The following is a 22,808-nucleotide window of genomic DNA, read 5'->3' on the forward strand; positions in this document are numbered from 1 at the left end:
CTGTACATAACATGTTAAATGAGCTGCATTTGGTTATATTTTGTAAAGCCATCTCTTTTATACAAGCCTGTCAAAAACACCACAATACATTATAGAGAATACTATAACCCAGGGGTGTCCAAAGTTGGACCTTCCACTCCTGGTCTTTGTTCCATCCCTGTTCTCATTTTTTAATTGAACCAATTAATCCTCCATCAGACCCTGAAGTACTTAATTATATCATTTTACCCATTTAACCTGGAGTGGAATGGCCCTCCAGGACTGTGATTGGTCACCCCTGCTATGACCTAAGTATGTGCACAATGTATATAATAAATGCACAACATGTATATAACACATAGATATGTACAATAACAGCTACAGTATTTATCATCTCATTTATCACATTTTTTTACATGCATCTTCTGTGTCTTTTTTATTGATTGAAGCTTGGATTTTTGAAGTTACAACAGATAGCCTACTCTACTAATGTTAATTTAGTCAAATGTTATTTTAGTCACAGACACATTTACCTTTTTATTCAATTTAGGAGGCACACACTGTTAAAAGTTTACATTTAGCTGAGAACAGTAATTACAGACTTTTTTCAGGATTTGCCCACAAAGCTTTGTGCAGAGCAGTCATTTGTGGCACCTTGTGGATCACAATACTGCAGCTAGCAGTTCTATGGGGATATTGTTCCACTCATGCACCATCATCCATGAACAGAGTGGTTTAAAGAGACTGCTGCTTGGAAAGTACATGCAGAAGTCTCTCTTGCAGATATCTGAAACTACAGCGAATGCAATACTGTGTGTGCTCAGCTTCATTGCCCAGTTGATTAATGACCCAGAACATGTGATCAAAATATATAAAAATATAGTATTGCTTTAATGTACATTTACACAAGTAAATATTAATGTAACTATCTGGGGTTCCTTGTTAGTTCATTACAAAGGATGAGCAAGGTGTGGTATTGCAGTTATTTGCTTTACAGTACAATTATAAACCATCTAAAGTGCAAATAAATATTTGATCCATGTGTTGTTGTCAAATCTCATACTGCTGCTAGATGGTAGAGAAAATGACATGGAATTAATGATTTATATCTTGGTAGGATAATTCTGTGGAATGTTAGACACCTAATAGTTAAAGGTCATACACAACATCTTTCTTTTATTCTTATTGTACAAAACATCTACTATAAAAATCTAGGACACTATATGAGCTAGAAAGTGGGACACGGTCAAACTAAAACAAGGTGTGAAATAATCCGTTTCCATTCTGCCTGGCAGCAGAAAATAGTACATTCATTCCCACAAGGACCAAATGAAAAACGTAAGGTGCAAGCCCATTCCATCCTAATAATAGGGTCTAAAAGTAGAGCAGTTATGGCTGGTTTCACTGACCCTGATTGGCTCTAATATTGGACATGTAGTTCAAGATCAGGGTCTGTGAAATCAGTTGGACTTGTCCAAGTGTCACATCATTCTGATTTTACAAATCATGCCAGATGCTTGTCAGCTCATAATTATGTTTAAGGATGACCCCCTTATGCTAATCCTTGTGTTCTAGATGTTCTTGATTCAAAGATATGATTGACTTTGGAGCAAGTTTTCATAACGTTTTTATGGAGTGCAATAATTGACAGCAAGGACAAATACAACCCGTATTTCTCTGGAAATCCAAATCTCTCCTCCGGGAAAGCTAAATTAAGAAGAATTCAAGAGTAGGAACTGATTAATTGTTCTTAGAAGAAATATCAGTTTGCTTATTGAGATGCTAAAAAGTTCTTTATGGTTGAAACTTGCTTTGATTGAGGAAGTTGGTTTTGATTGGAAAAGCAATTTAGGATTAAATGAAATGGATATATTCCAGTTAGAAGATGAATTACAAAATTAAAGAAGCTGATGTGTTAATTTCTGAGAATATAATGTTTTGTAACTTTGAGTCTTGAGTCTTCGACAAGATGTGCAGAAAACTTGGAATCCACAAAACATGCACCACCCCCCTGCACCCTCCAAGCGACGGACTGTTGGAACGGTTCAATTGCATGCTTGCAGCCCAGTTGGCAGTCCCCACCGCCACCCACCATAAACTCCCTTTGATTCTACTGGCATGCCGCGCCGCTGTCCAAGAATCAACCGTCTGCACTCCTGAGCTCCTTTGCTGGGGAGAGAACTCCACACCCCCACTGCAATGCCAGACAACACCACAGAAACAACGGGCCCCGAGTATGTATACCAGCTTCAGGATGGGTTGGAAGTCACCCACAGCTTCGCCCGGCAGCAGCTGCAGGTAACGGGCCACCACCAGAAGTGCAACTATGACGTCCGGACACGGGGCAGGCACTTCAAACCTGGAGAGCTTGTATGGGTCTTCAGCCCCAAGTTGGACAGCTCGTGGTTCAGACCATGTGAAGTATTGAAGCGCATTGGGGAAGTGGTCTACAAAGTTCAACTACCACCCTGTGGACAGCGCGTGGTTCTCCACCAAGATAGACTCACACCCTACCGCGGCAGGAGACTCGCACAACCGGACGCAGCAGCTTCTGCCTCCCCCGTGCCCGACACCCCTTCCCGTCTCCCCTTGTCCTCCCAATTCTCCTGTGCCCGAGGGTTAACACCTTTCTATCAGCCCCCCTCCCGACGTCAACCCCAGACGGACCACACCCCAAGACCATGGCGACATTTCCGGGACTTTGTTGGTCCCTTGGGGATGAGGGAACTTGAGGGGGGAGCTATGACAACAGTCTGCGAGGTCAACGTCACCAGACCCTGCTGCAGGGAATGCTTAATGGAGATTTAACCTATCAGGAAAAGGGACACTCAACTAAGGCTGCTATGGAACACTGTAAAGGGACTGACGACAGGAGGGGTGGGGTTAGGGGTGCTATAAAAGCAGCTGGGTACCGTCACGAGAAGAGCGTCAGGAACAAATAAAGAGACTGGTTAGCATTGTATACAGTACACTGTTGTTTTGTGTGGTCGAGGCCTACAGCGAACAGGTGCATTGAGAATACTGTAAACAGTTAACTGCAGCCGCTTCGTTTAGCTTAGAAGAGACTGCCAGCTGCTACAGCACGTTCAGTTGGCACCCAGAAATTGTACAACAAATAAACCGTGAACCGTGAAACTGCAACATCGTCCCTTCAGCGGTGAAACGTTACAATATGTTATAAACAGATAGTTTGATGTTGTCTTATTCAAGTCAAATAATTACTTGTTGCCTGAATTAACTGAAGCCTCAAAAAAGTTACAACGGACTGCAGCATAATGCATTTTGTTACCGGGATAGTAATATTTTACTGAAAGAATTATTATAAATATTACACCAACCCGCTTAAGTGTAGGCCTATACTCTGTATAAGTGTATAAATATTACTGAAAAATAGGTTATACACGTAAACAGGTTAGACTGTAACAACAATATATATATATATATATATATATATATATATATATATATATATATATATATATATATATACACACATTGTATTTTGCACTACATCTTTAACAGGCACATTTGTACAATTTCTCCAGTGTACATTTTTAACCAGTCTCGTTACCTGCAAATAATATAAACCGTCAACAACAGCTGCTGGTAGTGAGCTGCCTGAAAAGGTTAATGTTAACCAGAAGAGTTTTTCTTGTATTGATTTACAGCACCACAATCAATATGGAGCATCTGTTTCGAAACATTTGCTCTCAAGGGTTTAGGCATTAATAATAGGTGTGACAGTGAAGTTAAAAAACAGATTTTTAGTGTCGGCTATTTTGCAATTAGTAGTATGAATGATTCCTAGCTTATGTTTTCATCAATGCAATCCTGCATGACAGTGAAACTGCATTTCAATCAATAAAGTGAGTCAGCTACGCCACTGACCACAGTCACTTATTTTAATGCATTAATAAGCATGCATAGGATTGTTGTGAAATACATCCAATTTTAATTTTCATTAGCCTGAAAAGGACGAAACAACTAATGAGGCAGCAGTGCGCAGTTGTTATACAGTGTATTGTATCAGTTTAATTTGCTAAGGAATTTCAATACAACCAATATCATTACAATTTGAATGTTAAATCTCTACTCTTTTTTTTTTAAAGCAGAAATACATAGATTAGATATAATGAATGTAGCTTTTCTAATATTAGGTAGCAGGTTCTAGCAAGGTGTAGCTGTAGTGCTGGTCACGAATTTACAATGTTATTTTAGTGAACAGTCAGTGCGTTGTTGTCCGGGTTTTGTGCTGGCCGTGGGCGACAGCTCCGGATCGTGTTTAGTCGTCTAGTCTAATACACAAGACAAACAAGACGATATAGACAGACTGACAAAAAACAAACAAAACATTCACGTTCTCTTTAAACACAGAAATACCGGTCCTTTCAGTTCCATTTAAAACACCACAACAAAGGAACAGATTACGATTCTCCGTCCCCCTTATATGCTGTCACGCATGACCCCTTGGCAAACGAATGCAGCTGCCTTTACAATCTGCGGCTGTTACATTGTTTCCCTTCCGGGTCAATACGTTCTTGCAAAGGAGTCTCGCCTTTTTCCAGACTGACCGACTTCCCGACCCGGGGAAAGAACTGTCAGGCCAGCCCGTCGAAAGAACTCTGTCCTCGCTGCTTAGCGCCCTCACAGATCGGGAGGGAGATTTACAATTAAGAGTCATTATATTTCTGTCACAAGATGTTACACCATAATAAACTCTCAAGTAGCTGACGTAATTGATAAAGTGTTTTGATGCAAGAGAACATAGTTTGACCCATTGTCGTTACCTCTACAGTGTGTTTAGGCTGCCGACATATACCTTTCAAGCAACTCAAATGGCTTGAGACCAAGATCACTGATATTTATTAACTGGAATTTCATTTCACATGTGTTATAGGCAGCCTTTCCACATTGCTGGCAATGGGACATTGATAAGTACTTGGTTGCACGCAAGAGGGGGATTATCAAAGTGCAGAGAATATCAAATGAATCTCTCTGGAAACTGAAGGAGTTGTATAGCGCATTAGAAACCTCTGAAATTTCATCTGGAAATGTCAGCTGATGTACATTCCCCACAGCACTGGACAATTCTTAGACTTAGTCATGGTTTGGCTATGGTTTTGATTTACATTTCAAAAGCTATAACGTCAATACACTGACCCTCTTTTCAGCAGCAGCAGATGTGATATCACCAAAGGACCAAACAATACATTACATACACAAGCAGAAGAATTAAAAACAAGGATATCTTTTAGATTTTAAGAAATGCAGTGCTGGCCTTGAATCACTTCACAAGCTTACAATAAGACAAACATCTCTGTATTTCAAAAGGTCAGGAGAAAAGTTGTTCCAAGGGAAACTGTTTTTCAGCACAGCACTTCAGCTATCTCATTAAATGTTTATAACTGAGCTAGAACTTCCCATTATCTCTTCACTGACAGCCAATAGCAACAGCATCATATGTTCCAATTAATTTATTTAGTTTGATGGTGACATTTAACATTTACTGTTGTTTAGGTATGTATTTAAATATTTAGGAACATTTGTCGTATAATGCCTGTAGAGAAAGAATTAATAATTTTGAATGTGACAATGCCACTTTTTCTGTTAAATATTATGTTTAATCGTGAAATATCTATTCTTAGACCGTGAAATAAGCAATTTTTTTTCCCCCATTAAAAAATACAACCCAGATTATAGGTGTTATATTACTGGTATGAAAATATATTAAATATATTTATTATATTAAAGAATATAAGGTAAATGCAGAATTAAATAATAAATACATTACAACATATTATATCCAGCAATTAAGATGAATTACCCGTGTTAAAGGACACAGACGCATGTTTTGGTTTTATTCCGTATTCCACAAAGATGTGGAAAATGTACCAATGAAACAAAGATCACGTACATCTGGAAACAAGTGTTCAGTTTCATTTTGGGAGCATCTGTGAACACAGCATCTGCCCAGAGTTTTTTGTTTCTTAAATGTTATTGAAGTCAACACCAATATTTAATGAACATCACACCACTTGGATAATGGATAGTGTCAGAATCTGAATGGAGTCCATTGTCATTGAAATGTGGATGATACATTGTTTTAGAATTTAAAGCTGCTACTTAATACAAACCAAAAATGAAGTGTATGTGTACCATGCAAATAAAACATTATTTTAAAATGAAACTAAATGATTTTAGCTTTTTTTTATTATTATTATTTTTAACTTGGCCTACTTAGTAGCCTAGACAATTAACACACAATAGATCATGGTCCTATACAGATGCTCAGAATGAGCTGGAGGGGTTAGTGGCACATGTGCGCAGTCTATTGCTCCAACACGTTGGGAAAACCAGAAATGTCATAAAAATTCATTTCCAAGGCTTGTAAGCACACCTTGCCTTTCGTGAAAATTAGTTACTTGGGTGTTTGCCTAAAAAATGCATTGCCTACAACTGGCAACGCAAGAGGAAAAGCAGACTGGGAAATGCCATCAAAAATTGCGACTGTTTATAATGTGCTTTCAAAAGGTCTTAACAAATTGATGCAATTGTAAGTGTTGCAATTGCCGGTAGCTTTCGTACATCTCATCATAGTATTTGAGAACCCTCATTTGCGGTAACTCTGCCCCCTTTTTGCAAATGTATGCAGGAAAGCCCAGAATTACATATTCATCTAAGCTTGAACTGCTAACAAAATCTGCTGAGGCAAACCATTCCCCAAAAAGTCACAAATAGCATTGCACATGTTTAGTGCATTTCACCCAAGACTTCTGACTTCCGGCGCAACACTTTAGTACCTCTAACCCTAAGTCTTGTTTCAAACGTTTAAATTTAGGTCCAAAAAACATTAACTCTGTTTTTTTTTTGTTTTGTTTTGTTTTTGTATTAAGTAACAGCTTTAAATTCCAAAGACGTTTTTGTACAATATTGAAAGCTTCATGGAGTTTTTTTTTTTTTTTTTGCCAGAGTATCCAGTAGTATAAAACACTGTATCATCCGCATTTCGATGACAATGGACTCCATTCAGATTCTGACAGTATCCATTATGCACTATCCAGATTGTGTGATGTTCATTAAATATTGGCATTGACTTCAGTAACATTAGGAAACAAAAAACTCTGGGCAGATGCTGTGTTCACAGATGCTCCCAAAATGAAATTGAACACGTGTTCCCAGATGTACGCAATATTCCAGCGTGCCTGGAAGGCATTGTTTCATTGGTACATTTTCCACATATTTGTATAGTACTGGGAATAAAACCTAAAAATATGTGTGTCCTTTAACACAGGTAATTCATCTTAAATGTTGGATATAATATGTTGTAATGTATTTATTACTTAATTCTGCATTTACGTTGTTTTTTTTAAATACAGTATAATAAATGCTGTCTATATTTTTATACCAGTGATATGATGTATTGTATTGGGCTGTTATTGTATTGCTTATTTCACAGCACTTCACTTAAGATATTTCAATGTGTACAATGCAGCAGCATGATGTATTTTGTGTTACCGGTAGGCTAAAGTAAAACAAAAGTGCGATAGGTACTGCATTGTACAGATGAAGTTTACATTTAACAAAAACAATGTTATTTTGATTCTTGCACCCTTGCATGTATAGACATTATCCTTTGGGCACCTTCTGCTGCAGCAAACCACAACTCAACTCCCGCTATTTATTTAAACAATGTCGCATGACTCTAGAGATCTCGCTAAGAAGACGCAACAAAAATTTAAATTAGTATACTGCAGCTCTCTTTATTAACATATAGTACATACGACAAAACGTTTACTTTGCTGGGTCGCAACGAAAATGCAAATTGCGGTATGTTTGCGCTGCGACTGGCCCATCTTAGCACACCTATCCCTTAATCCTTCATTCACTGACTGGAGAGCCTCTTGAGGTGGTGGATAGTTACAAATATCTTGGGATCTGGCTGGATCCATTCCTGAAGTTTGAGCTGCATGTTTTAACTATCTCAAAGACAATAGCTCAAAAACTGGGCTTTCTTTTTTGACATTGAAAAAACTTTACGCTTCAAAGTAGAAATCGTGTTATTAAGAGCTGTATTTTTCTTTGTTTGATTATGGTGATACTTTATTGTTACTTGCCTCTGCTGAGCAATTAAAAAAACTAGATCGATTAACAGCCAAATTTCTATTAGAATGCCACCCTCAACCCCATCACTGCCAGTTACTGGCTTCTTTAAATTGGATGTCACTTAATTGTAGAAGGCAATTACAACTAGTACAGCATGTGGAGTATCTAATCCAGTTATCATTATTAACGAATGTACAAGTTGGTGTGCACCTTACACAAGACAGCAGATTCATTCTGTTTAATGTAGCTGGTGTACAATGTTCTGTTTGAAAGATGAGCTGCATGTATTTGAGGCCTGGGGGTAGCCTGCCTTGTTGCACTCTGTAATTATATGCCCACTCAATCGCAGACTGGCACCATTCACTGCAGCTAATTAGACCCAATAACAGGTAATCATACGAATATAATGTGTTTTGAATTCTTTGACTCCACTTGCAGTATGTGGCCTGGTTTAGCAGGCCAATGTATGACCTCAAGATGTACACCATACTGTTCCAGATACTGAAGTAGTAGTTTCAGGCCCTGAACTAAATAAAACTCAGGCCACCCACAAATCAAGACAAAACACACTATTATGTGACCTCTTTAAGGATTTGTGAATATTATAATTAATACAATAAGGTGTCAACTCTACTTAGCCTCAATTAAGTGTGACTCACATTAGGAAATGTAATACCAAAAGAAGCGGTGCATATAAGGATATAGCCAATGTGCACTACCATTCCCTGATGTGTCAGTTATCACAAAGTCACAACTGAATAGGAACATCGCTCTAATTCTACTAAGATTGAAACAGCAAATTATAAAACACTTTTATCTAAAGAATCCTGCCCAAATTACGTGATCATTTTCCAGCTCACTACACTCATTACGTTGATTATTGATGGATTTAGGAACAACTTCCTAGTCTGAACATGCAATAGGTACATTGGTTACCGTGTATAATCTGGTACCACAGACACAGATTAGCACTAAGCACATTTTTGCAAAATATGACGGACCCACAATAGCCTTATAAACAAAGCTGAGAATATGGGTAAATCTTTCCTAGGCCAGAGGTGTCGAGGTAAGGGATTTATAAAGGCTGATGAGCATCATCACAAGCAATCCAAAATAAACCAGGCTCATTTATATAGTATTCAGTTTGATAGCAGGGTCACAGGTGCGGTATCTTATAGAAAGTCGACACAGTCACAAATGTGAAGCACCATAGTGGTTGCTACCTGCTCCCTGTCTACAGTTAGACTAGACCTGTTTTCTTGATCAGATTTTCAATATGACTGTATGAAATTCATTGGATATATGACTCTTTGGTTCACACCTGCTTTTCATGGAGATTGCTTGACCTCAAAGATTACTAGAAGTAAATATTTGCTAAATACAAAAAGAATGACTATATTGATGGTCATTTTGACTGCGTCACCCTCAAAGATTTATTAAGGTTTCACATACCTGGAACATTTTACACTATTCTACTTGCACCTGGAGGCTTACACCTAGTGACCTGCACTCGGTTTAAATCGGGTCATTTATTTAAAGTTAGCAGTATTGTGTTACCACATTCTGTGAAGATCATTTGGTGGCAGTCTATTCAAGGTCATTTTTCCCAATAAATACACTAACAGTGTGATACAGTATGAGCAGGCGACTACGTCAGTTTGGTTGATCATTAACTGTATTGTATGCAATACACATTTTCTGTTGCAAACTGATGTTGATCCCTGGACTCCCTTAAAAACAGTACAAGAACAACAAAAATATTGTTTGCTCCTGGTCAAAGTTTCAACAAGGAGAGAAAATGTAAATATAACTAGAATTAAACTAAGGCAAATGTTGCACTGTTGCAAGCAGTACAAAAACCAAGCCCATTATTTAACATTCTCCTGAAAAATAGGTGTAATGTACATTGCATTTCATATTTACAGCCTGTTGTATTAAAAAAAAAAGATCTGAGTTCATCTTCTTGTATCTATTATCAGGCTGACCTCTTTGTAGAAATACAGTACCTCTTCGAGACAGGTCAGCAAGGAAGCAAAGAAAATTAGTTCTGTCCCTTCAGATCTCCCTCCTCAAAAAACTGTGGAAGCACCTACCCTGTGCCGGCAATCCATTTAACCCCTACATCTTTCCCTTTGATCTTTACCACACATGACATGAATCCACTGGTAAAGCTGAAATGAATTCATAATTTAATTTGCAGAATAAACATACAGATGGAATCCAGAAATATGTCATTCCTATCTGCAGGAAGTCATTTAAATATGAATACATCACAGTACTTTGGTTTAATGTGTCAACCCCTCTCAACAAGCCCCAGCTTTCAATGCAGCATGGCATATGGCTTGATTATTAATGTCTGAATCTATTTAAAGTGACTAGTGATGTAAATTATTATGAGACATTGTTAGTTACTGTTTCATATGTGTGAGGTGTCAGAAAGTGGCTTTAGTTAGAACCTAAAGGGATCATTGCAAACAGTATGAGCTTTAAATATAAGTTGACCACTAATTGTGACAATGGATAGTGGTGTCTTAATAAAGTAATTCTCCTGCAAAGTACCGCTTGCAGGAATGGAACAGGCTGTACAAGCCAGCTGTGACTGTGATAAATTGAGACAGATCACCGCAGAATTTTAAGCTGCAGAATCCATGCAGCTCAGTTTGCTTAACAGTAAACTATTTCCAAAAACTATGGTTAGCAGGTTTCAGAACAGGTTATCTGGTCAGCTCCTAGGAAACATTACAATCATACTTTTTACACATTGTGTGGCGGAGATCTGCATTTTATGAAGCTAGTGTGTTACTCATCTAGTGATTCCCCAAAAGGCTAAAAAAAACATTACAAAAGCATGTTATTTACAATGAACAAAGGGATTGATACACAGAGATTGGTGTGGTTTGTAACTATTCAAAAAATAACAAAATAAAACAAAAACAGGAACACTCTTAAAGTAGAATTCGTATTCTGAATATAAGCATACTTACATTCCACCATTGTCAACCAGTCCCCCAAGTATCTCATTCACATCAAGATAGATTAACTGAAAGGGTTCAAGTCTCGTTGTATATTGAGGGTAGTACACGTAGCAGTATACTTTTTAGATGTGAGGAGGCTTTGTTTATTCTTAATTATATACCGGTGATTTCACCATTACCTTATGATTCAAGAATTTGGTTACTGTTAATCAATGCTGCTTTCCTAAATATAAATCTTGTTTTCAATTAACCAACACATTTCGGAGCTAAAGATGTTTTGCAACAATCTTGTGAAGTGGCAGGGTTTTAGTGCTTCATTGAGCTGCAGTTATATTTGCTCATTGTACAGTAGTTTATCAAAACATAAACATGTTAAATATGATATTTAATATAACAACAATAATACAAAATAATACATTAATTTACACAAGTCATTTGAAAGAAAAAACTTAAGGTGGGAGGTCCTTATAACCTTACCTGGATGAGTCATTTTTAAACCTGTTCTGGAATGTTCAAAGTCTTACTTGTGTTTATTATATCATCCCTTGAGAGAATCTCTTGGGATGTTTGCCTAACCCATTGAGTATGCTCCCTAGTAAAAAAAAAAAGCCATGTATCATTATGTATAAAATATGGAAATAATATATACATGGTAATGATAACCCCAATCTGTATTTCTTCATCCTTTCCTTTGAAATGCTGATTTTTATTCCTTCTGGGATGAATGTAGCATTTCCATGGAAACACTTCATTTGCTATAAAGAATAATTCGACCTTCACTTGTGTAATATCAGAGCAGACAAAGAATATTTAAAAAGGTTAGCCCATTTTAAACTTACAATACAGTATACCTTTCACATGATTTTCCGTCAGTGTTACTGTACAGACTATAAACTGACTGCCTCCTTGCTGTTCTGCTCCTGGGTTATAGTACATAGCATTGGTGATGATTAAACAACAATTAGGAAATAAATAATAACCAGATGAACAAACTGCCAAGATTCACCCCTGTAGTATCCCATATCCTAGTGCTGTATTGAAATGCAGGTTTGAATGCAGAATTTCATTTTGGACAGGCTTATTGCACTAATGGGGTGTACTTTGAAAATTAAATATCATTAATGTCCGGTTAAAATTGTGCCATGACATTACTTACAATTTATTACCACTGTAATTAAGAATCTTTGAATGAGTGTTACCTTAAGCAGCTTGTTAAAAATGAGGTTTGTAAAACATTTTTTGTTATATTACTATAATGGACGATGTTTTGAAGCAAGTGAACAGGTAAATATCTGCGCCTTTTCTTCCGTATTTCTATTGCCCAATGAAGCTCGACTTGATGCTGTTTATCATTAGAAAGTCTGTTTCGTGGTTTTAACAATGGCGCTAGTATGACTAGGGTAAACCATGACCACTATCTAAATTGGATTTTGCAATAATTTGCTAAAAAGAGCTTGATGACGTCTTAAGTATCAAAAAATCATATCATAAAGCTAAATACAGCTTTATTGTATAGTGTCAAGTCATCTTTAATAGTTATCTTCAGTCGCAAATATAACCACAGCTCAAGAATGCCATCGGCACTAGGACCCTGCGGCAAGATTCGTGAAAGACCGGGGCGGAAGAAAATATAAATGCAATTTGCAATGATGCTTTAAATTCGCATACTTGACACAGAATATTACATAACCGTCTTTTAAAACCTTAAGTATGTATAGTCTAGTGCTATAAAAATTGTTCAACCCAAAATCTAAACTATATTCCTGGAATTTCATGAAAACCCAACCGGTTCTTATATTGACCAAGGCTTAAGGTAAAAAGCAAGTTGCCTTCGCTCACATTAGCAGCAAGGAGCTCACTGGAGCGAACGACAAAGCTCTGATAAACTGTCACAAAATGGCAAAGTTAATAAGTTAAACACTCACTCTCATGCTTGGATGTGCCCCATGTGTGTCTGGGTATTCCGGGGCTCTTAATGATGGCTCTCCCTGCTGATTTTAATGCATCCATGGTGAGGTATCCAGTAACGTCTTTCTGCGTCTCAGCCTTGCTAGTGTGCAGCGAGTCAGTGAATGAAGGGCTGAGATTAGGCACCGGCTGAATGGTGTACTACTACAGTACCGTAGTAACTGGCTTCATCGGGTAAATTACACAGTGGAATTGTGTGTAAGAGGAGTGGCAGGGGGGGAACTGGCACATTAACCATTTGTCATCCAGACAGTGTGTGAACAGCTGACACAAAATATGTACAAATGTTGCCGTGTAGGAGAATAGAAACATTGTTACAGACCGGGGTGACCTTTTTTTTTTTTCCTTTTGTTTTTAATTCGCAATTTATTAACTAATCACTCCGTAAATATCGGATTTGGACACTTGGAATTGCTGGAAATAAATAAAATATAATAAATACATATCTGATTTTAGCTTAGGTTGTTACACAATCAGTATTTCAAAACTAATGAAAAAGACGGCATTAATAACATTCTCCTGTTGCATGTATAGAAACGCATTATTGATTCTTCAGGGAGACCTGCAGAAGAAACTACTGTACAGTTAGGGAATGTAAACAAATTGGTAAAGCAACAAAGCCAGGTTTTCTAGTGCACAATAGTGTAAACTATGGAAGAATGTATTTAACAGTAACACAGTAAATTAGCCAGGAATACTATTTTATATTTAAAAACTGTACACTACAAACAATTCATATAAAAAGCATTTGCAGATGGGGGCAAAATCTACTGCATAAGAGGGGGCCCTGCACAGAGAAAGGTGTGTTTGTGGCAAGGAGAGGGTTAAAATCCCTCCTGCCAAACAAAATGGATTTGTTAATTGCTATTGCCAGTTGGCAATTATTGTAAATTAGAGCCAACTGGCAAGTATAAATAGTCAGCAGACAGTCTACTGGAGGCTGCTGAGTAGAAGGAAGCAGAAGAGTTGTACTCTATTTCTGAGTAGCCAGTTATTAATTTTTTTTGTAAGTACGGTGTGTTTAAAACGTGTTTGTGTTTTAATCGGGAAACGGCTTAGCCTGTGTTGAGTTTTAGTTTAGTGCGCTAAAAAGGAGCTAGGTTTTTGTTTGGTTTTTATTTTGTTTTGTGTAAATAAAAATTGCTACCGCGCATTTAAATCCAGTCCTGTGTGTGACGGCCAGTTTTTGCGCTGGAAAAGAACTCGGAGACGCTCGACTCCGTTACTATATATATATATACAGTGCCTTGAAAAAGTCTTCACACCTTTGAACATTTTTCACATTCTGCTGCCTAAAAGATACAATTCAAAATGCATTAAAGCAGAAGTTTGTTTCACTGATCTACACATCATCTACACTTTCAATGTGAAAGAACAATTATAGAAATATCCAAAAAGTAATTAAAAATAAAAAACCAAAAGTCTTGATTGCAGAAGTATTTACACCCTTTGTCATAGCAAACCCAAATTAGCTCACGTACAACAAATTGCTTTAACAAGGCACGTAAGTTAAATAGAGCGTACCTGTGTCCAATCACAGTAGTTCAACTGATTCGAATACTCCTGGATGAAGAATCAAGCTGTTTCTGTTGTATGACGTGAATTTGAAGCAAATGGCAAAACATGCCGAACAAGGAGCTGCCAAAAGAACTCCGGGATAACATTTTTGAAAGGTACAGATTGGGGGAAGGCTATAAGAAACGTTCAATGTCTTTGAATATCCCTTGGGGCACTGTCAGGTCCATCATTGTAAAGTGGAAACAGTTTGGCACCACCAAGACACTGCCTCGATCAGGCCGACCCTCCAAAGTCAGTAGCCGTGGCTTAAGGGAACTGCTGAGGGAGGTCACTGTGAGGTCTAAGATTACTTTAAAAGAACTACAGAGGTCTCTGGGTGAGATGGGGGAAAATGTTGACTGTTCAACAATTTCAAGAGTACTCCACAAACATGGCCTGTATGGGAGGGTGGCAAGAAGGAAGCCACTGGTGAAAAAAAGCCATATGATGTGCCGCATAGCTTTTGCAAAGAAACGCTTAGGGAACGCTGCATGCATGTGGGAGAAGGTTTTGTGGTCTGATGAGACCAAAGTGGAACTTTCTGGTCTCAATGCTAAGCGATATGTGTGTTGTAAACCAAACACGACACATCACCCTGCTAACACCATCCCTATAGTAAAGCATGGTGGTGGCAGCATTATGTTTTGGGGGTGCTTGTTTAGATCATGGGAAAGATGGATGGTGCAAAGTACAGGCAGATCCTGGAGGAAAACCTGTTCCAGTCTGCCAGAGACCTGGGACTGGGGAGAAGATTCACCTTTCAGCAGGACAATGATGCTAAGCACAAAGCAAAAGCAACAATGGAGTGGCTCAGCAAGAAGAAAGTGAATGTCCTTGAGTGGCCTAGTCAAAGCCCAGACCTGAATCCTATTGAAAATCCGTGGCAAGACTTGAAGACTGCAGTCCACAGATGATCCCCAGCCAACTTGAAAGAGCTTGAGCTGCAAAGAAGAATGGGCAAAAACTGCACCATCCCGCTGTGCTAAGTTGGTAGACACTTATCCAAAATGACTCATGGCTGTTATTGTTGCAAAAGGGGCTTGCACCAAGTATTGACTATGTGGCTGGAGCCTTAATTACCAATTATACAATTACTTTATTAAGGCTCCAGCCACATTCCCACAGGCTACTCAGGATGGGGATTCAACCCCATCCACGCCAGCTACATAATTTTGAGAACAGCTTTTTCGCTGGTCTAAAACAATAACAATGACGGAGGGCTTTCGTCTGTCTGCACACAAACACATAATATCATAATACACACAAGGAGTGGGCACCCTGTCACAGGAGTCTTTCATTTTTATATCTTTAACAGGGGCCAAGATACCAGTGAGTAAAATGTTCTGCTGCCCAGGAGGTAAACCTCCCCTGAGGACCCGTCAGCAGCTCATGAAAAAAGATCCCTCTTTGGACATAATAAATGAAATTCCAATTTCTTTTTCCGTCACAATATTTTTTCTGTTTCGCAAAAGAATAATTCTTCTTTCTTCAGAGTACTTCTTTTGTGAGAATTGTTTGTTCGTGATTATTTTTTTTAACTGAAAACAAGATGACCGCCTCACGAACTAAGATTCTTTCTGATGAAAGAAGATTAAACCCTCACAAAAAAAGATTATTTTGTTGTGAGGCCAATTCTTCTTTGGTGATCAAACATCTAACTTGAGGAGCTGTATTGAGCATGCTCAGAAGCCAAATTTCAAAACCAACGAAAGGTACTATTCTGGGCCACTTCCTTTGTACCCTGAAATTTTCAGACATAAATTTGGGCACTGGTTTTTGGATGGATTAAAAAAAACAGTTAGATGTTTTAGCATTTACAGTTTTTCAGGTAAGCATTTCAATATTTAGAAACATTTGTTGTGTAATAACTAGAGAAAATTATCAATTTTGAATGTGACAACGCATTTTTATTTTGCGTTAATACATTGTATGTTTAATCATTAAATATTTTGAAATATTTATTTTTAGACCTTGAAATAAGCCATTTTTACAGTGAAATAAATACCACCCTATCCATAACTGAACAGCATTTAAACCACCTCCTCCTCCATATTCATAAACCTCTGGCTAATTCTGTACATGGTGTTCTCCTTGCCTCACTTCTCCCACGCAACTCCACTGCTCCGCTCACTCCACTGGCTCCTGATCACCGCTCGCATCCAGTTCAAGACTCTTGTACTAGCCTACAGATGCCTTGACCAGACTGCACCCAGCTACTTCCAGACCCTTATTTCTCCCTACACCCCCACTCGACCTATCTGCTCCTCCTGCACTAGAAGACTGGCTCTACCTCCTCTATGCTCCCCTGCCTCCAGAGCCCGCTCATTCTCCACCCTCGCCCCACAGTGGTGGAATGACCTTCCTACAGATGTCCGGACTGCCCAGTCCCTGACCACCTTTCAGCACCTCCTCAAGACTCACCTCTTCAGACAGCACCTGTAGAACTCCTCTTTTTTTCCCTATGGACACATATCACTCTTCCTTAAATGCGCTTTACTTGCTCTTATCTGCTCCCTATTTTACTGCATTTAATCATGTACTTTAGAGTACTGTAATCTGTCACAAGAATTATTTAATCTGTAGTATTTTGTATTTAATTATATCCTGATGTAACTATCACTGATACTGTTATCTGCTCTGTTATTGAATGGTATTTTGTTATACTTGTACTTGCTAGAACCAAAGTCATTGTATTTTTATCTTGCTCCTAATTGTATTATTACTTGTACTGTGATTCTTGAAATGTATTTTTGTTTATGACTGTAAGTCGCCCTGGATAAGGGTGTCTGCTAAGATATAAATAATAATAATAATAATAATAATAATAATAATAATAATGATTTCCATTACACGAGAATAGATGTTAAAACTTCATGCTGATTTGAACTTGGCTCTCGCCAAGACAAGCACCAACTAAGACGTAGCTTTACAGTAAACTAATGTGATCCATATGTGTCTCCATTTACGTTTCGTTCCATATGATGATGTAGATATCCTTCTGTCTGGTGTTAATGGCTGAAGTGTAATGCTGGCTCCAGGGATCAGCTTATTTTGCCTCCCTGGCGCATCAGCACACACAACGGCTGCGATACTGGCTCCAGGGATCAACCACAGTGCGGCCTCCCCAGCACATCAGCATGACAACCGTCTGGATTGAGCTAAGTAGGGTACATCTCTGGGGTCTTCAAATGGGCACCTTCCATCTTCAGTGTTTCATCGACTAGCCCATGACACCTCAAGAGGGCTCGACGGTGATTCTGGCGTCCCAGCGTCACCCCCCTCCGTCCCCCACTCAACTCAGCCCAGCTTACTTACCTGTACATCAGCATTTCTTTCTTTCTATTGTGCTTGAGATCCCCAGCCAGAATCTTTCCATCTCAACCACAGCCAGTTGCTGCTCCTCTCTACTGCTTCAGATAAGTTCTTCACTGTGCGACGCAACTCTTGGCCACTGAATCCGACGTCTCGGAGAAACCGGGTTGTAGAGTGTGCCACAAATCCTCGACAACCCACTTCCACTGATTAAACCCGGACTCTCCATCCTCGCTGTTCCGCTTCAGTGGTTAGTTGGGCATACCGCAGTTTCTTCTTCTCATACGCCTCATCTACAGCATCCTCCCATGGCACTGTTAACTCTACCAGGTGAACAAGGCGTGCTGATCCGGACACAAGACAATATCTGGTCGAAGGTTAGTGGTGGCAGTCTCAGGTGGAAAAATAAGCTGTTGACCAACATCTGCCAGCATTTTCCAGTCTCTAGCAGCTTCCAGTTGTCCTGGGCGAGGATTGGTTTTAACACCTTTTCTTGGTGGTTGCTCTCCTGGGCGGAGGAATGTTGTCTTTTGTGTGTAATGTTTTGATGGAACAGGTGGCAACTTATTGGTCATGTTACGCTTGTCTTCCAATGCTAAGGCCAACCTGGTCATGGCGCCAAGTAAACCGCCCTTGGCTAAGAGCCACCTTACATCCTGTCAAAATGTGCCTTAATGTTGCAGGTGATGAACACAAAGGACATGAGGGATCCTCTCCTACCCAGAGGTTTAGGTTCTGTGGTGTTGGGAGAACATCATATGTTGACCTGATGAGGAAACTGATCCTGCTCTGTTCCATTGACCATAGGTCTTGCCAGCCAATCTTGCGTTGTTCCACACTCTCCCATCTCATCCATTCTCCCTGCTTGGCCTGGGAAATGGCCTTTATACACCTCATCCTCTCCTCCTGCTTTTGCACCTCGTTGACTACCAGCTTCCTCCTTTGAGCTGGGGCTGCCTTGTGCCATGTAGGAGGAGCTGAATTGAGACCAAGACCCCCTCTTCCATGCTGAACTTGCCTCATGATATCACCTATTCGAAGGGCAGCTTTTGCATCTTCCACAGCTTTCTTTGCCGCCCACTTTCTTCCAGTTTTCAACACAAGTGCTGCCTCCCTTACGCATTTGTCGCATGACTCTACTAATGTCATAATAATAATAATAATAATAATACATAACTGAACAGCATTTAAACTACCTCCTCTTCCTCCATATTAAGAAACATCTGACTCATTCTATACATAACTGAACAGTGTTTAAACCACCTCCTCCTATTCAGAAACATCTGACTTGAGGCTGTGTGGTCCAGTGGTTAAAGAAAAGGGCTTGTAACCAGGAGGTCCCCGGTTCAAATCCCACCTCAGCCACTGACTCATTGTGTGACCCTGAGCAAGTCACTTAACCTCCTTGTGTTTTGTCTTTCGGGTGAGACGTAATTGTAAGTGACTCTGCAGCTGATGCATAGTTCACACCCTAGTCTCTGTAAGTCACCTTGGATAAAGGTGTCTGCTAAATAAACAAATAATAATAAATAATAATAAAATCATTCTATAGATCTTAAAAATGTTTTATGTAACCTTTGTGTTGCCAGTGGCACACGCCATAACGATATGAAAATGTACAATCTAGTGTTAAAGTTAAATTGTACATAAAAGCTTTAGTGTATGTACAAGTGGCATTATAAAGCTTGTATACTGCAGATTGCTTTTAGGTTGTGCCTCTGTCTGTAACAACCAGCTGTGTCTGTGTCTGAACAGCACAGTAAGCTGTTTCAAGAGCAAAGCAACACTCCAAGGTGACCTCTTTAGGTTCTCTCAAAATATTTGAATGCCTTTTTTTCTTACAAATATTGGGGGAAAAACTCTTCATGTCCTCAATGTTGTTTAGAACTACTGGACCAATAACGTAAGTTATGGTGAAGTTTACGGTTTTGGCTTTTTTTTTTCTTTTACAAAATGAATATGTGTAATATCATGCTATGGCTTCATTTTGTAATCTGGTTATTTATTTAAAAGTTTTACTTTGTGAGATGTTTCTTAGAAAAAAAAGTGCATTAATGCATTGTAATTATTAAACACAAAATGGTATGGCCTTCCAGGACAGGAATTAGTTTAGACGATTGTGATGTAACATCAATCAATTTTCAATATTTATTTTAAATAGCGCCTTTCATAGTGGGCCCCCATCACAAAGCACTTTTATACTACTGTATAAATATACTACTCTAATAGTGCCAAAGATGTTTACAAAGTCAAATGCCAACTGTAACGACTCCCCCACACTCCAAGGGATCATCCCTCACCCTTTATGTGATACTTTCATTAGAGAATCACACCTGCCAGCTCACTATGGTGTTATCGATGCTCCCTGAGGCCTCTGAATACAGTAGGTCAGTTTCACATCAAATCCAAGTTCAGACTCTGGACTGGCCCTAGCAATCAATATTAATTGATTTCGGGGGTCTTAATGCTATAGATCTCTCGGGCTAAATCAATTGAGAAGCAACATCCAAAACCGTATCATAAAGAGATCAAAAATAATAAAGTCACCTTTGGCTAAAATTAAATCCAAGCCATTTGTAAATGTGTATGTGTGTTTAGCGAAAAAGCATGAGTGTGCAGTAGAAATCCTGTCACAAGAGGGGAAGTAACATGTTAAAATAAGTATGATTGCGAACAGCACAGTAACATTTAGCAGAAACACATGTGTTCAAACAGAGTTTTCTGTTTTGTTTTGTCAAGCAACACCCTTATTCTTCTTTCCAGCTAAATAAATTATCCAGATGGTCAGAATGCTAGAGCTTGGCAGCAGCCAAAGTCCATATTTCAGTTGCTAGAAAGTCAAACCTAAACTCTGTGATATAACGGTAAACTAACAAAGTCTTAGAAGAGAAAGAAGCTTGAACTGTAGGGGAGAGCCAAAATTCTCTCTTTATATAATTGTAAACGAGCCATTGTACACAAATTTCATTGCATTGCCTTTTATAAGACAACAAAGAATGAATTTGAGTTACATGACTACAGTATGAGGTTCCTCTGTGTGCGTGTTGAGATATCCCATGAGGTTTGCAGAGATCGTAAATGTGTTTTACATGCAATGATTTCAGTCATGGGTGCCTTAGGGTGGGTTTTGAACACAGTATTCAATTGTTGATTTAAAAAAAAAAATGATCAAAAACAATATGGAAAGCTAAACATTTTTTTTTTTATAGAAACTGGCGTACATTTTCTACGGGTAGAAAAGTTAGATATGAACGTAATATTTTTTAAAACATTGCACATCTGTAGAGTGGGATTTGATGAAAAATCACCAGTTTGTAACATCAACTGGAATGTCTGTCTCCCATGTGTGACAGTTTAATATAGAAAAAGGGCTCAAGGGCTTATGGAGAACTAAATCAGCCTTGCTGTGGTAACAATGCATAATGTGAGAAGAATCAGGTCGATCATAACCAGGATTTTCTGTTTCATATCCTGCACAGCTGTGTGGATGATACAGTTCCATAGGGAGGTGAGCAAATAATTAAAAGGCTTCTGGCTGAGTGCCTTATTCTGATCTTAATACATGCTATGAGATTAAATAGGCAAGTAACTGCTAGAACAAGCCTTAAAGATCCAGATCTGGGCTGGGTTTAGAACAGTGATCAAATCGAAAATGTATAGAAACACATGTTCTTTTTCCTGAAACACAGTTAATATATTGTATATAATGTCTCTTTAAGTATTTACTGCTGCCTTCATCCTCATCTGCTAAAAGACTAGCTGAGTGTTTCTGATAATAAATAGTGTTGGGATAATAAGTACCATCAGACAGCGAGACAAAAGGCTTCAGCCTTAATTCTCTAGAGCAGCTGTGTGGACACTGCAGAGATGCCAATACCAGTATATGAGGAGATGCATTAATTACATCACTGCTGGTTTGGGGATAGTGTGGCTATAATAGTAGGGATTGAACCTGCAAAATCTCCATCACTGAGACAGTTAGGTCTCTTGAGTTCCGTACTGTTGCCATGAATCTCACTGCAATCAATTTCACCTGCAATCTAAAACCTCAAGATGTCAACTTCAAGTAATGGCATACTACGGGAAGAGCCTAATTTACAAGATTTTCCCTTGTTTGATGGATGGTAAAAACCATTGAATAAGTCAATTTTCTAGACATTTTTGTGGGGCCCTTAAAAGTGGGGAACGACTAATAAACCGGTGCGACGTATGCGCTGGTGTGTCTAATATTAAAGGGTACATAAGGACCTTTTTATTTTATTGTGTTACATGTTCCCATGTGTTGCTACAACTGTTTACATAAGGTGTGTGTATTGTTCGAATTTTTTATTTTTTTTACATTTTGACCACTTTTTTAAACTTTTACCCTGCATTCCCTGCCTCAAGATGGCTTCACATGTACCTGCATGGACCTGTCAAAACTACATTTCCCATCATCCTTTTGCTCACATATGTAACTGAGATGGATTTACCAGTGAGAAGGAGGATGATGGGAAATGTAGTTCTGAGAGGTCCATGCAGATACATGTGAAGCCATCTTAAGGTGTTTTTGTGTTAACGTGATTCGCCTGCAGTAAGCGATTGACGGTAAACACCCACTCAATAACCTGACATTCAGAATGTCACTGTCAGGATGTGAGTGCTGCATGGATGAAGTGAAATGTCCAAACAGTACTTAATAGTGCAAAAACATCCTTTTTATTTCACACTTTTCACAAATAATAAATAATAACAATCCAACCCAATACCAACAATGGTATAGGGCAAGTTTTCAAAGGTTGAATTTCAGTCCCAAACACAATTATAATACTCTGGTAACCACAATCCTCCATGCACGAAAACTGTGCTGTGCAGTGCAGGACATGGTACGTGGCTGTGTTGTGCAGTGCAGTGAGGGTAGTGCTTCAGGTGTGG

The 22,808-nt window shown here is 38.7% G+C and overlaps 1 protein-coding gene across 2 annotated transcripts in view; it reads right to left on the minus strand.

Moving 5' to 3' along the window:
- Nucleotides 1–13,216, minus strand: part of LOC117410717 (low density lipoprotein receptor adapter protein 1-like) — a 34,734-nt gene extending 21,518 nt beyond the window's left edge. For both annotated transcript variants that reach the window (XM_034017481.3, XM_034017482.3), the window contains exon 1: nucleotides 12,983–13,216. In XM_034017481.3, the coding sequence (XP_033873372.2) occupies nucleotides 12,983–13,067 (85 nt within the window). In that variant the 5' untranslated portion in view covers nucleotides 13,068–13,216. The remainder of the gene's footprint in view (nucleotides 1–12,982) is intronic.
- Nucleotides 13,217–22,808: the final 9,592 nt, after the last annotated feature.

This window comes from Acipenser ruthenus, chromosome 6 (genome assembly GCF_902713425.1).
Source record: "Acipenser ruthenus chromosome 6, fAciRut3.2 maternal haplotype, whole genome shotgun sequence".
In the NCBI taxonomy this organism is placed as follows: Eukaryota; Metazoa; Chordata; class Actinopteri; order Acipenseriformes; family Acipenseridae; genus Acipenser; species Acipenser ruthenus.